A 16,958-nucleotide genomic window follows, 5' to 3' on the forward strand; every position below is an offset into this window, starting at 1 on the left:
CCCGTTTTTCTAAATTTTTAAATCTGTTTCATTGTCATATGAAAATTTTTTCAATTGTGACTCATTCTTATTAATTTGCTACTAGGTTTATTGTTTATTTCTGATATGGGTAAATACTTACATTAAATATTTTCCATGATTAAATGTTCTTAGAAAATAAGGAGTTCTAATTATATAGATAACAAACATTATTTTTAGTTTAGGGCTAACTTACCTGATCTAATTATTTAACTAGTTGTCCAAACTGGATTATTTTTGTGCTGTAAATCCATATGAATGGTATAGGGAGAAATAAGTGACACTATACTCTCAGAACACAGCTATGAATTTTATCCCCAAATCATTAAAGAGCCTACCTACTCTTCTCTGAGGTTGAGATGGACTGTTATTTGTTTTGCTTACAGTATCAGTTGGATATGAATATGAGTCGTGTTTGGACTTAACTCTGTGGGAAAAGAGGACTGCGATTTTGCAAGGCTATGAGTTGGATGCTTCCAACATGGGTGGCTGGACACTGGATAAACATCATGTGCTGGATGTTCAGAATGGTAAGACCTTACTCACAGTGAATATTGCCACTCTCATACTTATTAAACCACAGCAACTTTTATCCTATGAACACCGTAAGACTAGAATTGGTAAGAAAAAACAATGATTAAGAGATATTTTGATGACCATAAAAGCCTGGGAATTACATAATTCTCTTACCTAATTTTAAAATATTCCTATGTTCATTATCACAGTGATTTTCACATTACAATGAAAGAGACCAAGTATGGTGACTCAGTGAAAGCCTCTATCTATGTAGGTGTGTTCACCACAAATTCATACATGAGTATCTCATTCTAAACAGCAACATGTAGAAAGTGTTACCAAAAATGGAGGTGGGTGGATTTTTTTTTTTTACACAAAAATAAAGATCCATGCAACTTTACCAGAATATTTGCAATAGATTCTTAGCTCTTGGGAAATTAGTCTGTAATAAGTATCAAGGAGTATTTGAAAAATAATTCTCTTACTCATGTATCCTCAACTTAATTTTGTGAATATTCAGGAAAAAATATAAATGAACAATCTAAGAAAAAAAAACAAAAAAATATTACTTCTAGCAGACCTGATGCCATAATGAGTAAATACGCTCTGGAGAAACTTATTTCAGGAATCACAGCCAAAAGATGTGCACTACTTGCAAAATGTGACTGGTTTCCTCTCGAGAGTATTATTTATAAGAAAGAAATTCTGTGGACTATACTGTGTTTCTGACATTCTGTTCACATGCTGATTGGTATGTCGTGTAAGTCAAAGATGCTTTGTTAAAAAACTGGAACCATAAGTTAACCAATTCTAATTTCCTCTCTTAGACCTTCTTATGCTAGTAACTCTTACTTTCTTTTTACAACTAGACAGAGGAAATTTCAATATTTGCTAAATAATATGCCTTTTGACTTCATGAGGTTTTTGGGAGGGTTCAAAATGTTGAATTGAGCATACAGTACAAGTCAATGTCAGTGATTAATGGTCACTTTTTCAGAGTAATGTTTCTTTGATGTTTTTACTGTTTTTAAAAATAAATATGTGATTGTTGGCCAGCTGTGGTGGCTCACACCTTTAATCTCAGCACTCAGGAGTCAGAGGCAGACAGATCTCTGTGAGATTCAGGCCAACCTAATCTACATAGAAAGTTCCAGGTCAGTCGGGGCTACAAGGAGACCCTATCTCAAAAAACAAGCAATCAGAAACAGTATTGGAAAGAATATATCTAAATTTTCCAAGTATACACAGTCTAAAATAGTTCACAAATCAGTGTTTGAAAATGCTGATATCTGACCTCTAGGAGATAATGAGTAATAATGAGTAAATCAGTCATAAGAAAACCACAGAAATACCCCTCATACCTTGGCTGTTTTGCAGCAGTGTTAATCTCTCTCTTTTTTTTCCCCAGAAACCTGCTGGACGTAGTTTGCATTCCAGAAGGTTGGGAGCAGAGCCTATTCCAAGTGCCGCAGGCAGCACATACATTACAAATGTAGGGATGTAGCTCAGGTAGTAGAGTACTTGCCTAGAGTGGACGAAGCCATGGGTTTGATCCACAGGACCACATAAACCAGGGATGGTGGCACACACCTACAATTCCAGCAGCTGGGAACAGGTGAACACAGGAGGGTCAGAAATTCAAGGTCATCCTTGGCCACATAGACAGCCTCCCATTTATGAGACACGATCTAGAAATCTTTAAAATGAAATAAAAAGAGAAATATGGAGTTCCCAACCAAGGAGAACACACTCTATGTTATCTCAGAGCTTCCTTTGAATCATCAATGTTGTTTGAAGCAGTGATAGTTTCAGTCTGTTACGTGAGTAATACAAAGCTGAATCGTGGTCTTTCAAAATGCAAAGGCATGTGCCAGATGTGCTTGTCACTGCTTTTGATTGTATTTTTTTAATTATATTTCACACAGTTTCCACATATTTCCATTTTCCTTTATATGTCCTTCACAAACAAAACTGAAGAAAAACTGCTCTAGGTGTGTTTTAGTTATGATGAAAATGTAGTATAAAAATTCATAACCAATTAGCTACAGGATCCCTCCAAGGGACTGTAAAGCAAGAGGGAAAGCACAAGCAAAGAGCTCCAACAGAGCACCTGTAATTCACCACTGCTGGGATATTAATAACATTACATTCAGATGGATTAGGAAACATGTAGATATTATGTGTGTGTCTGTGGGCAAAATATAAATAGACAAACACAGACATAGACAAATGCACATATTCTAAACCACAAAAATATGTAAGAAGTTTTTATTACAGTATCAGCTCAGAGAAAGTACTGAACTGCCCAAAGTTCTGTCTTTCAAAAAGTATTGTGTTACGAACTTTGTTATTTCAAAATGTGAGGTAATTCAAATCCCCTGATGAACTGATTGTGTCTTCAAATTTTGTTCAAGAACAGTTTGACAAGTAGTGGCTTTCCAAAGTGACATGTGTCTAATTGAATAAACAAAGTGATTTTTAACTGTGACAAGGTGGATGAGCTATAGAAATATATTACAGAAGGAGGCAAAAACATGGATGGTGACAGCTGTTTGTGCAGGCACCCTGAAACATGAAAATAAATATTCTAATGTTCATCATTCTATTCTGTCATAATAAAGGAGAATCATGAAGGGCCAATCGTTGAGAGTAATGACTGAATAAATCAGGTGCAGTAGAGCAGTAGGCTGACTTGTAGGATTCTTTTGATGAAAATTACAGAACTGGCTCTTCTAGAAAATTATACTTCCATAATTGTCAAATAACGTAATCACGGAAAGAAGAGTCTTAGGTAGCATTCATGTCTTCTTTGAATATTCAAGGCAAAAGACATTTCATCTCTTGTTATGCTCCAGCCTTATTTAAATTATTTTTCCTTAAATTTGAATAAACCTGTTTTATCATTCCTGATTTCTTTATGTAAATTTGCCATGATTATTACATCACCCAAATAGCAAAGCATTAAAAAAGTAATCACAAAATGCACCTAAAATGTGCTGAGCTATAAGGGGAATGTAATTATTCTGATGACTTCTTCACTTTCAAATTATCCCAAAGTGAGGGAAAAAACATGTTCCCAAGTTTTCTGTCTGCGCTTTCACAAGATCATTCTTTTAACAGTATATCTGCCCAGAAATATAGCCATTAGCTCTGAGAACTGCTTTGAAACATAGAACATCCAATAAATATGTATGCAGCTCTAAAGTCAAAGCAGCAGGTGGTTTATACAGATAATAACACATTGAAAAGTGTCTTAAAATATGCATGTAACAGAACAGCTGACCAGCCAGTGTTATCAGACCAAAGTGGAGCCATTGATCTATATAGTAACAGCAAAGTGAATCAAAATAAAACCTCAACTCAAATCTAGTTTCTCACCATGAAAATAATGTTCCTTTGGAATGTTTTTTCTCACATTTTCACTGAAGGCCATAAGGGGTAGACCTGCATTTTGTCTCTATAAAATTATTGGCACTTTCATGCCTTAAAACAGAATTCACTTTGAATAATAAATTAGCTTTCCACAACAGTTTCCTTGTGTTTGGCATTTTGAACGGTTTCATGTATATACATTCTTATATGGAATGAGCATGTAAGCAAGACTACTCCTTGTTGGTATGGTTAGGTTAAAAGAAGCATCCATAGATGAAGCAGATGAAGCAAGTAGCTCAGGATAGAGTATGCAGTTACTGTCAGGAGACCAATAAATAAATACTTTCTAACTTGTTTTCTTTAAAGTACTTTTAGGTATTTAGAAAACTCATGATAAATTGAGAAGAAATTTATATTCCATGGCTATATTTTATTAATCAGGTTAACATGTAATATTTTCCACATTGATTAACAATTAGGAAAACTTGTTATTCCCTAAAGAACATTACATATAGCATGGTTCTCAAACATGGTTGCACATTAAGATCACCTGGAGAGTTTTTAAAACTCTGAATACTAAGACTGCACCCAGACCAATTAAATCAGAATCTCTTGGGGTGAAAACAAGCCATCAGTATTTTTTACAGCTCCCCAGGGAGTTCCAATGTGTAGCCAAGATTGAGAATCACTGATGTTGAGAATATGGTTTTTTCCCCTCTTTTTTCCTTTGTCCTTTGTTCTTTTCACCAGTCTTTCAATTCATAACAGACAGTACTTTTTGAATATACACTATATAGCTTATCATGTAATATTTTACACATGGCAATGGAATAGAGTTCTTTCAAAAAGAATTTAAATAAAAGTTTCCCAATCTAAATCTAAAAGGCACTGCCTGGTAGTGAGATTTATGGTTGGTGAATATGTTTGCTTTTCTTCATTCATTGATATCATAAGAAAAATGCACTTTTTTCTAGGTATACTATACAAGGGAAATGGGGAAAATCAGTTCATCTCCCAGCAGCCTCCAGTTGTCAGTAGCATCATGGGTAATGGCCGGAGGCGCAGCATCTCATGCCCAAGTTGCAATGGTCAAGCCGATGGGAATAAACTATTAGCTCCAGTTGCACTGGCCTGTGGGATCGATGGCAGTCTGTACGTAGGGGATTTCAACTATGTTCGGAGAATATTCCCTTCTGGAAATGTAACAAGTGTTTTAGAACTAAGGTATGTCTTTCCTTAATTGGGGATTTTAATCAAAGCCAAATGCACCTTTTTAAAAAATGTTGAATATGATGTGCTTGTTTATTTAAACATACATCCCCAGTGTTTAAAACTCTTCCTAGAAAGAAACCAGTTCTTAATTAAAGATAGAAGTGCAACACATATGCACTGTATCATTAATGTATGAAACATCATGACCTAATACAGAAAGTATCTTACTCATTACAATGATTTTTCTGTGAACTAAAAAGTAAAGCTATGATTTTTAAATCTCTTTAATTTTCTTTAGAATAAATGTGCAGTCTAAGTATTCCTCTTTTATTTCACAGTGGTTGAAATGAAGGCATAAAGTATTTTCCCATGCTATCAGGATGTGCTAGTGAATAAACTAAGTCTGTATCTTCATACCAGAATACTCGATGTTCAAGCTGAGTCAACCCATTCACTAGCCATATGCCAGCAGTGAAATAGCATGTTGTTGTCTTGCTTTATTATAAGTATGATTGTCAAAATCAGCATATTCTGTTAATTATTTAATAAGCTTTGCCTACAAAATTCATTTCCACCATTATTTCTGCTTAAATTGCAATTTTTCCATACATGTAATTAAAATCTCAGTATTGGTCTTATTATATATTGTAGAAGCCTTTTCTAACTATGCTTTTTTTTACCTTTTTTTATCTGCTTCCACCAAGAAATAAAGATTTTAGACATAGGTAAGCATCTTGCTTAAAGGTTGTTGCATATTTTCAAATGTCCTTTTCACATTTCAACTCTCATTGTTTCTTAATGGCATTATCATGAGAGGAAACTCAGAATCACCAAACATCTAAGTAATTCAAACTGCTTAATTGAACTGTTACATAACTTATTGCAGTAATACATTGCATGATATAATTATAGAAATATTTCAAGTTGGTTCCTAAAACAAATATTGTTACATAGAGTTCTAATCTTCAGTTACTGACTTATATAACCTAAACCATATGGAACAGAACAAATTTGAAATGAGTAGGAAAGTTTATAAGGAGTTCTGTGTAGTTTGACAAGTATCCAGGACAGATCATGTGTTATTGGGCACAAAGCTTATTCAGTTTTGGGAGACTGTTTAAGGAAAAAAAGTCTAAAAATAATTACTTTGGTAGATGAGAATGGCATTATTATGCACACACACACACACACACACACACATATATATATATATATATGAATGATCATATGAGTATACTGCCAGAGCCCCTCCCCAGGCTTGGGAAGGACCCATCCTCTATTAGCATCCCATAGATTTATCTCTTCCTGTAATTTATAATTTTCCTACATTGGAAGAGTTACTAGATTCAAGAAGTACTGTTTTCATTGTCATTATTATGAAAGGAAAGACTTTCTGCCATGCTAAAGATGAAAATTAAATAAATACATCAGCCCAAACGTTTTTCATATTCTATCAGTATGTTCACTTAGCTGGATAAGACACACAAAAAAAACTTATCAGGATGCTTTTCACTAAAAAGCTTTCTTAAAGACAGGGAGAAACATGTGGAAAAGGCTTAGATTTAAAGAAAAGTTTGCAAAAAACTAGTTTCGCTGTTAAAAAGTCTAATACAATGATATGTTGAAAAGTTAGCAATATTTTATGCCAAATACTTTAGGTGAATAAATCAACCTTACCCATTGAAACTGTCCTAGAGATTGATAACTAGTAAATAAAAACCAGAGTCCTAGGACATGTATGTAACTGTTGCAGATCAGTAACTAGGCATGGTCCCATGACCTTTCCCTAAGATTCTTTGTTAATCTCATACCGTCCAGTCACATGCTAAGATTAACACTAAATCTCCCCAGAACACTGAGCATATTATTAAAATCCACGGTAGTAGATCAACATTTTTCTGGCCTTGTTTTCTTGATAGTTGTAGAGGAAAGAGGAATGTAAGGAATACACATCAACCCCATGTGAAAATGTTGCAGGTGATACAGAGAAGACTAACAAAGTAGCTACCTTTTAACAAGCTGGCCTATAACATGCCTGGCATGGTGCCAGATGCTTCATATCTTTTATTGCAGATCTACACAGGAATCCTTCAGGTTACATATGAAGTAATGGAAGCTGGAAGGCATTACATCTCTTCCCCTAGATATACAATTAAGAAATGTAGAGCAGAGATTTGAACCACTCTGACATATATGGTCTTTCCTGGCACCACACCATCTTTTTTTATATGCCCCCCCCCATGGCTAGGTTTCTACAGGGAGATTTCCTAGAAATGCAAAAATGCTGACTTATTTCACAATCATTTCACAAGTTGTGTAGAATTGTAATATCTTCTTCTGTAGAAGAATCTGAGATTTGAGAACAGCATTATTATGCACACTATTTTATAGTACAAAGTCATTTTATTCTAACTCATAGCATTTGGCAGTGATACTTACCATAATCCCTCTCTCCTGATCCTCTGTCAGCTTTCTCTGTATGTCATTCTAACCAAATTTGAGCCTCTGCATTTCCTTTGTGTGCCCCGCATGCATAATATACTGTTTGGACTGTATATTGATTCTCATCTGTGTTAAAGCTATAATCATTAACTTATCACTTGCCATGTGCCAGATGCTTTGACAAAAGTAATATAATACAAAGCTCTCAGAAACTCAGATGTAATGAGCAAAATAGGTCTGCATGTGACAAACTAAATAATATCATCAGTATTATTTTTGGCACATCATATAGATGGCTATATCATGAGGGTAGTTTGTTGAAGGAAGAGATTACTGGGAGATTAGAGTGTGACAAGGAAGTTTCCTGAAATGCTGGTATTTGAGCTAGGTCTAAAAATAGTCTGATTAACCAAAACAAAAAGAAAGGAAGACATTCATTGAACTCCGAAAAAAAATAGAAAGAGTAAATAAAGATACTGGAGTCTAGGATGAGATAAGTAAGATGTTCTGAGAGTGATCAGAGAGTGATAAGACCTACCTAAATGGACCAAGGATTCATGTGGGTAACAATGAGAGATACAGGTTAAGGCTAGTTAGGATCAGCTTGCTTAGGACCTTGTTCACCCTGAAGAATCACTCTTCCTTGCTATCGGATAACAAAGAGTGGGGGGCCATTTTAGGGTCATGAACAAGAGACTTACTCAAAGTGACCTTTTAGGGGATCATGGGATCAATATTCAATATGATAAGAATTCAATTAGAGAGCTAATGCACTAGACCATAAGAGTCAAAATACCTAAAATAGGAGGCACAGCAATGAAGGAAATCAGCCAACAGAGTCAAGGAAGCCAGACAGTGCAGAAACCATCCTTTATCAGTGATTAGAAAGATGAAGATGCAAGCCCCGCGTGGTGCCGCAGGCCTAAATCCCAGCACCTGGGAGGTTGTACCAGGAAGATCACTGCAAGTTTAAGGTCAGCCTGGGTTAAAGAACAAGTAGAAAAAGAAAGGCAAAGGTCTACAAAGTGTACAAAGTATTTCAAATCAAACAGATAATGATGTCATTGATAAAAATGGTTCCACATGTTTAATAACTAACATAAATTGACCTAACAAAAATCAACATATTTTAGTTCATGTTAAATTAATGAATTCTTCAGTTAGCTTTACAAAGACTGAAATTATTGGCAAGCCTACTGGTTCAAGTCTGTAATCCTAGCAACTCAGGAAGCTGAAGCTGGGAGATCCTGAGTTCAGAAACTGCCTGGGCTACAGAGCAAGTTCAAGGCCAGAATGGATAACTCAATGAGACTTTATCTCAAAATAAAAGTAAGATGGACATGGAGGCAGAGGGAGGTGGATCTCTTTGCAGGTTCGCTCATGGGTCCAGCCCACAAGGGGCTGCAGGGAATGAGGGTTCTGACCGAGGTGGGGTGAGTGGTACAGAGTCAACACACAGACACCAGGAGTCGGGTGGAAGCAGGCACTAGGCAAGGTGGTGCAGACTCATTTATTGCTGGGAAGGTCAAGCCTTATATATCTCTCCCCCTGCCCCCAGTGTCCCATAAGCTGGTGTGTAGCTTCCTGGTAGATCCCCTCATCCAGGCCACTCGTGTCATCAGTCTCTAGGTCCGGGGGCAGATTATAGGTTGACTCTTTAGCGGAAGCATGGGCTGTGCTCTCAAGGCGGAAGTGCTCTCTAGTGTGGCCTATGCTTAGGTCTGGCACTTTACCTCCTACATATCCATCCCTTTTTATTATAGAAAGGTCAGTGGGAGCCGAGGTTCTTTGCCTCAACATAGTTGACCCCACCTCAGAGGGCACCCAGCGTGATGGACTGTGCCTGTCTTAGGTCATCCTGACCATCAGGATCTTACCCGTCATTTACTACCAGCCCTCAAAGGGTGTGACCTCTGGCATGACCATGTGAGGGAGGAGGAGGGCAAGAAATTATAAAACCGCTTCTCAGATAGCAAGCCAGACCTGCCAGACCTTGGGGGCAGGTGGGGGGGGAGTCGAAGTCTGGATCCTTGAGCATCTTGAGAACCTGATACACCAAGTAATTTATTTGTTTTGTCTGCGGAAGAGTAGAACAAAGCATTTTATGAGCAAGAAAAGAACTAAGACTATGACACCCAAGAATAAATAATGATCCATGAAGGAACAAACAAAACTTCTAAGTTCAACCAAGTTTGTTGAGGAACCCAGAGTTTATATCTCATATCTGAGCTCATGTATAATATAGGGAGATGATCTGGTCAGTGAGCAAGGTGTAGTAGTTGAGAAACTTTTGGTTCCAGTGGCCATGGATGTACTGTGAGAGTTTCATCCTGGCCCTAGTGAGGTTATCAACTTTGTAAGGTGTGAGACACAGGGCTTTAAACCATCACAGGCCATTAGCATCATTTGTTTGATGATCGCCATCTCCTCCCCGAGGAGGTCTACCCATTGTTGGATGACAGAAACGGCCTGGAAGAGGTGTTGATTAATAAGAGATTGAGTCTGTAAGGCTGCAGAGGTTTTGGATACGACCTCATTGAGTGTTTCCACAGTAGTGGAAGATTGAGTGATAGCAGCAGCAGCAGTGGTGGCAGCCCCTAAGGAAAGGGTAATGGCAGTTACAATCACCATGATAATACCAAAATCTCTCTTGATCCAGGGGAAGGGTTGGAGAGCCGTCTGTTCCATGAGGATGATAACATGGAAGTGAGAAGCACTGGGAATGGGAACCCAGAATGCTGTGGGTTCACACACAAAGAGAACAAGAGAGGCAGGGAAAATCCAGCATGCCAAGAGAGTGCAGTTAATGAGGGAGCAGTTAAGGGTATCCCTCGGGTCATCCAAGAAATTAGCAAGGAGCAGAGCAAACAGTGGTTGAATACAAACAGGCAAGGAGATTGAATGGGAGATGTTAACAGAGACTTCATTAGGTGTCCAAGTTGGGTCTATAACAGCCAAGGAACCCATCTCTGAGTTATCACGTATATGTACCATTAAAGATGGCTCCACCTAATACAAAGAAGAGAGGATGCAAATCCAGGTAAGCCACCAGCCCGCAGAGCTCCCAGGCCCCCCTGACAGTGTCTTTACACCTGTGGTCAGGGTAGACATAGGAGTAAGGTTTTGTAGAGACAGGGTCTCTCCAGGTTGCCAGGGAGGAAGCCTGCAGGCATCCATCATAATCTGTAAAGAGGAGCATACCTCCAGGAGTGAGCGGGAGGCAGTGTTCCCATGGAATAGGGAAGCACAATGTGGTGGGAAGTTTATGGATGGGAGGGTACCGGGTCCATGGAGGATGCCTGACCCTTTGGTGGGGAGGGGCAGTGGCCCCAGGGGACACGAAGGACACTGTAGTCTCAGAAGTGTATTTTACTAAGGGAGACCATAAAGAGGGAGTGACAGCAAGAGGCATTAGGGGAGGAGAGGTTAAGGTCTGGGCTGAAGCAGCACAATCCTGCAAGGGACATGTGTCATTTATGGGAACGGACGCATGAATCAATTCCATGGTGGGGAGACCGAGGTATTCATTAGTAGTAAAGAGAACCAGGAAAGCAGGTGACTGTTCATCTACAGGGAGGATCAGAGGTGGTAAGGGGACCAGTGCCCAGAGATCTGAAGCCTGGGGAGAAGCACAGCCAAAGGACGAAAGGGTGCCAAGGATGACAAAACCAGGAAAGGATATCATGGCTTATCAAACTCACAGTCAGGCCCAGTCTCCGGATGGGTTTCCATAGCTGGTCAGATGTCTCACAATGGAATCCAGATGGGGGCTGTAGCATCCTGTAGAAAAATACAAGTGTATCCTCGTCCTCGTGTCAGGAGGGGGCTGGTTTCTGCCATAGGGATGAAATAGGATCCCTCCATCTAACTAGTGGCAGAGGTGTAGCCCAAGGCAAGGAGGACCAATGTTTGTATGCTGGACTGAGACCCTGGTCGTCAAACATGAGGAAATTAAGGTGGAACAAAGTTTCAGTAAGAGCCAGGTGAGGGTCACATTTGGCCTCAGCCAAGGGGTTTTAGCCAGGAGGGACTTAAATGTCCTGTTGTTCCTTTCAACAATGGCTTGTCTTTACAAGGTTATAGGGAATACCAAAGGTATGTTTGATTCCCCAGGAGGAAACAAATTTATTGAATTCTTGAGAGGAATAAGCGGGCCTATTATGAGTCTTAAGCACCTAGGGTACGCCCATGATTAACATGGTAGACTTTATAGCTTTAATGGAATGTATAGTCTTTTCCCCTGAGAGAGCTAAAACATAAGTAAGAGAGGAGCATGTGTCAACTATAACATGAACGAATCTCAATTTCCCAAAAGGGGAGTAGTGAGTCACGTCCATCTGCCAAATGGCATTTGGTATCAAACCATGGGGGTTCACTCCTCTCCTGTTAAGCAGCCCGAGAAGCATGAGTGGAGCACAGGTAGCACATGAGTGGACAAGGGGCTTGCATTGGGACACAGGGATTTCTGGGAGGAGTTTATGAATACTCTGAGGGGACAGATGGAATTGTTGATGTAAAGCTCTCGCTTGTTCTAACAGGTCCAACTGGACTGTCATGATCATGGCATCTGTGGCAGCATTTCCCTGAACTAGGATTCTGGGAAGGGCGGAATGTGAGCGGATATGTGAGATGTACCATGGGTGACTTCTATTTTCTATGCATTCCTGTAGCTTGACCATAGTGAGGTGGAGTGAGGTGGAGGAGTTTTTAACATGAGAAAAGGCGATGACCTTAGAGACCTGAACAGCATAGGTGCTATCAGAAAAGAGATTTAGGGGTTCATCCTGGCACTCTGCTAAAACTTTACGTATAGCAAGAAGTTCTCCCAACTGGACAGAGCCAGGATTAGGGATGATGTGGGTGATGTCCTTTTTTCCAGGACGATGTATCAGGACCCCAAAGTTCTTATTAGCGTCTGAAAAGGCAATGGTCACTTGGGGAATTGAGGGAGAGGAAGGGGTGCTGTATGGCTTAACATCAAATGGCAATGTGAGAAGGGCCTGAATTCTTTTATCTTGGGGCAGGTGAATGTCAATGGCACCTGGGAAGCCTGACATCATAGTCTGAAAACTTATGGAATCAGCCCAGAGGGCCTGTAGGTTACGTAAGGGAAAGGGGAGCACAATAGCATCAGGTTATCTATTGAAGGTTTTTCGAGCTTGAGTGTGCAGTTTGACTGCCAAGTTAAAGGCCAGATCAAACTTGGAGGAAACCTGCTGGAGCTCTGAGTATGAGAGATGGACCCAGATAAGTGGTCCAGTCTCTGCCGTAGGGCACCAAGGAAGCCAGAAGTCAATAGCACTAAAGCCTGTAGGGATTGTAAGGGCTCATACCTGTCGAGGGTTGTTGGTGAGAGTAACTCAATGATCTTTTGCAATAAGGCAATGGCCAGGGGAATTAAGTTAATCTTTGCTGAAGGGCAGGTGGGGACCTCCAAAAGAGAAAGCAGTGCCCTCAATTCCTCCAAGGGAATGGACAAGAATGGTTTAAGCCAATTTATGGTGCCACCAAGTTGTTGAAAATCGGCTAGTGTATAGAACAGCTTTGAATTAAATGCAGGGGCCACAGGGCATATGCCACCAAAACGGTATGCCCCAAAAAGGCATAAGGAGGCACCTCCTGTAACTTATCTAAGGCTATAGACAAGCCAAGGGACAATAGGCAGGAGATTAAGCCTCTGGTTACCTTACGGAGAAATTGTGGGTTAGGGTAGGACAACAGAATGTCATCCATATAGTGGATAAATTGTACGCTATGAGGGATGGCTGAAGTGGCTCATGAGACAAAAAGCTGACAGATAATAGGACCATTCTTTATTCCCTGGGGAAGGACTTTCCATTGATATCTGAGAGCCAGCTTGTGGAAGTTAGGTTCCTAAACCGTAAAGGCAAAGTTATCATGATCTTGGGGGGCCAGGGGGATTGAGAAGAAGCAATCTTTAATAAAGTGTTATGATGTAATAAGAAGGAGGAATGGCACCAGGGTGGGGCAAGCCAGCCTGTGTTGAGCCCATTTTTTCCATTTGGTTATTAATAGCACATAAGTCCTGAAGCAATCTAAAATGGCCATTTTTTCTTTTTAATAATGAATATTAGGGTATTATATTTACTAGTGGATGGTTCCAAATGTCCGAGGTCCAGCTGTTCCTAGACCAAATTTTTGAGGATAGATAACTTAGGTTCTATAATAGGCCGCTGCTCCACCCAGATCGCATCTGTTGAGAGCCAGGTAAGAGTGATCGGTGTGGGAGACTCCTTAGGGGATGTCCAAGGGAGGGCAGTGGCCCTTAGAATTGGGGGTGCTGGTCAGGGTTCCCATTTCTCCCAGAGAGGTCAAGGTTATCATGGGCTACAACGTCATCATAAAAGGCCTGATCGTCTGTGGTAAGGACCACACCCATGTCCTCCAGGACATCTCAACCCCACAAGTTGCGGGGGACATTGGCCACTATGGGAGTGAATGTGCCTTTACTCCCGTCTACATCCTTCCAGTGTACTGGGCAGATGACCAACTTTGTGCCCTGGCTGCCACCAACTCCTTTAATGGGCAGGCCAGGCCAATATCTCCAATGGGGGAACCAAAGAGACTTGTTTTTGGTGATGATGGCAACATTGGCTCCCATGTCTACTAGGCCCTTCACAGCAATCCCATCCAGAAATAAGGTCATTGGGGGGGAGTGATTAAGAATCGGACGGGTCCATAAAGCCTGTCTCATTCCCCCTCTTGTGGGGCTGAGGGGCACCCTGGGTGGCGTTTAAAGGAGCCAAGTCCTATTGGGGCTGTGACCTACAATCTTTTGCCCAATGAAAACCCTTTATGCATTTGGGGCAGTGGTTCTTGGGACGAGCTCCTTTGTTCAGGCAGTCCCTGCGGAGGTGTCCTGTCCTCCTGCAGTTCCAGTGGCCATCTTTTGAATCGGAGGGAGGTGGGTCTTCCTTGTAATAAGAGTGCCTCTAAGGAAGCGGTCAGGACCTCGATGGGCCCTGTCCTGGGGTCTAGGTCTCTAGTGGCGAGTACCCATTTATGAATATCATCATTGCGGACAGGCGTGCTAGCATTGCAGGTAGGGGTATTTAGGCCTTCCCATGCCAACTGTTTGACAAGCATATCTCAAGTGGTCCCAGACTCCACTCTCTGTTTCACCACTCCAGTAACTTGGGCGAGGAAGTCCGTGAAGAACTCCCTTGGCTGCTGAATCAGATTGTGGAAGAATGCCTATGGGCCACAGGGGGAGCAACATTTAAGGGCCTTGAAGGCTAGGTCACTAACTTGTTGGTAGTAAGCATGAAGGCCAAGAGTGGACTGGGAAATGGGGTCAATATATTGTCCACATCCTGTGAGCATATCCAGAGTAATATTAAGGCCATATTGAAGGTTGAGACATGCCTGATTTTCAGCCTGATCGTCATAGGCTGAACACCAGCTCAGGAAGACTGAGGGCTCCAATACCACCTTTAATAAGTTATACCAATAGTAATGGGTCTGTAACTACATGGCCCATTGGCGGAGAACTTGCTCAAAATATGGGGAATCGGATCTGATTCATTGGCAGCTTTGTGGATGAGTGCAAGGTCTGTGAGACAGGTGGGCATCCATGGCTGTTGCACAGCGTTGGGGCTGACATTAACTGGAAAGGCAGAAATGGGCCAGCAAGGGGCAGTAAGGGGTGGACAGGCCATGGGGAGAGGGTATAATGAGTGGGAGGTGCGTCGGAGCAAGCAGAATGTAGTTCCTTCCAGGGGTGCTGAGGTGGTAGTGCCTCTGATTGTCGTGGCTTTGAAAGCTGGGTCTGAGGTAGAGGCAAGGGGGCCCCTTCCTTGTCTGGATTGACCTCAAGACTGGTTCCCATATCACAGTCAGCAGGGGTTGAAGCAATGGCAAGGTCTACACTGGCCTGATCCTGAAAATACTTATTATGGGCTGAAATGACTTCTTCGGGGGAGGAGGATTTAAGGCTGGCAATGATGGGTAAAAGGATCAGGACAACCGAGGCAGGGGGAATGGCTCCAGACCCTACTTCCCTTTTTCGGGCCAAGAAAAGGACCCGCATCCAGAGGTCAGGATCCCACATATTCTTGGAAGAGAACCAAGGGGCCAAGTCAGTGGCCTCATCCCAGAAATTTTCAATATCTTTTGGTTTTACTTTCAGTCCCTGAGTTCTAAGGAGCGATTTGAGCGCTGCATTTGTGGCTCCTTGCACTGTGGTGGTAGTTTGCCCATCGTGGGAAGAGTCCATGAAGGGAAACTCACCACAAAAGTAAAAGGCAAGGGTGACTACCAAGAGGGCACAAATAAAGCAAACAAGGACCATGAGCCACTCAGACATAAACCACCCCGACATGAAGAGGTGTTTCGGATCCAAACGTCTTGTGCTTGGTGAGGGACTTCCGAGGGCCATGACACCCTCGGCTGTATACTCACACAGTGTCTCCGGGACAGGCAACAGGATGACCTGAAGCCTGGGCTCTGAGTTCAGAGTGGATCAGCCCTTGTGTGAACTCACTGGGATGAGCCAAGGAATAAAAGGTGTTGATATGGGCTTCGGGACCACGCAACAGAGTGTGCCTTCCTAATTTAACAACAAATATGACAAACAGGGTAGAGGGGACCAAGGAGGGGGCCACTGACTCGCCCTCAAGCAGCCAAAGGGACAGACAAAGCCCAGGGCCTACTCACTGAACGAACCAAAGTTGGGGGCATCACCAACACTGGGGGGTGGTGAGAACCCTTTTCGGGCACCAGCTGTTGCAGGTTCTCTCGCAGGTCCAGCCCACGAGGGACTGCAGGAAAGGAGGGTTCTAACCAAGGTGGGGGTGAGCGGCGCAGAGTCAACACACAGACACCAGGAGTCGGGTGAAAGCAGGCACTAGGCGAGGTGGTGCAGACTCGTTTATTGCTGGAAAGGGCAGGCCCTATATATCTCTTCCCCTGCCCCCAGTGTCCCATAAGCTGGTGTGTTACTCCCTGATAGATCCCCTCATCCAGGCCACTCGCGTCATCAGTCTCTAAGTCCAGGGGCAGATTATAGGTCGGCTCTTTTTCAGAAGCACGGGCTATGCTCTCAAGGCGGAAGCTGTGCTCTCTAGTGTGGCCTGTGCTTAGGTCTGGCACTTCACCTCCTACAGATCTCTTTGAGAGCAAGGCCAGCCTGGTCTACATAGTGAGTTCTAGGCCAACTGTGGCTACAGGGAAAACCCTGTCTCAAAAAGACTGAAAAGAAAAGGTAAATAAAGGGCTTGAAATGTAACTCAGTGGTAGAGTGCTTGCTCAGCATGTCCAAGGACCTAGTGTCAATGTTCAGTACCACAAGAAGAAGAAATTTTTAAAAGGAAGGAAGGAAGGAAGTTAGGGAGGGAGGGAGGGAGGGAGGGAGGGAAGGAAGGAAGGAAGGAAGGAAG

At 41.8% G+C, this 16,958-nt stretch overlaps 1 protein-coding gene across 4 annotated transcripts in view; it reads left to right on the forward strand.

Moving 5' to 3' along the window:
* Positions 1 to 16,958, forward strand: part of Tenm3 (teneurin transmembrane protein 3) — a 654,883-nt gene that overhangs the window by 580,185 nt on the left and 57,740 nt on the right. For 3 of the 4 annotated variants that reach the window (XM_029570439.1, XM_029570440.1, XM_029570442.1), the window contains 3 exons: positions 405 to 548; positions 4,881 to 5,130; positions 5,823 to 5,843. In XM_029570439.1, the coding sequence (XP_029426299.1) occupies positions 405 to 548; positions 4,881 to 5,130; positions 5,823 to 5,843 (415 nt within the window). The remainder of the gene's footprint in view (positions 1 to 404; positions 549 to 4,880; positions 5,131 to 5,822; positions 5,844 to 16,958) is intronic. The other variant, XM_029570441.1, reaches the window with a different exon arrangement.

This window comes from Nannospalax galili, unplaced genomic scaffold (assembly GCF_000622305.1).
Source record: "Nannospalax galili isolate Female #2095 unplaced genomic scaffold, S.galili_v1.0 scaffold461, whole genome shotgun sequence".
In the NCBI taxonomy this organism is placed as follows: domain Eukaryota; kingdom Metazoa; phylum Chordata; class Mammalia; order Rodentia; family Spalacidae; genus Nannospalax; species Nannospalax galili.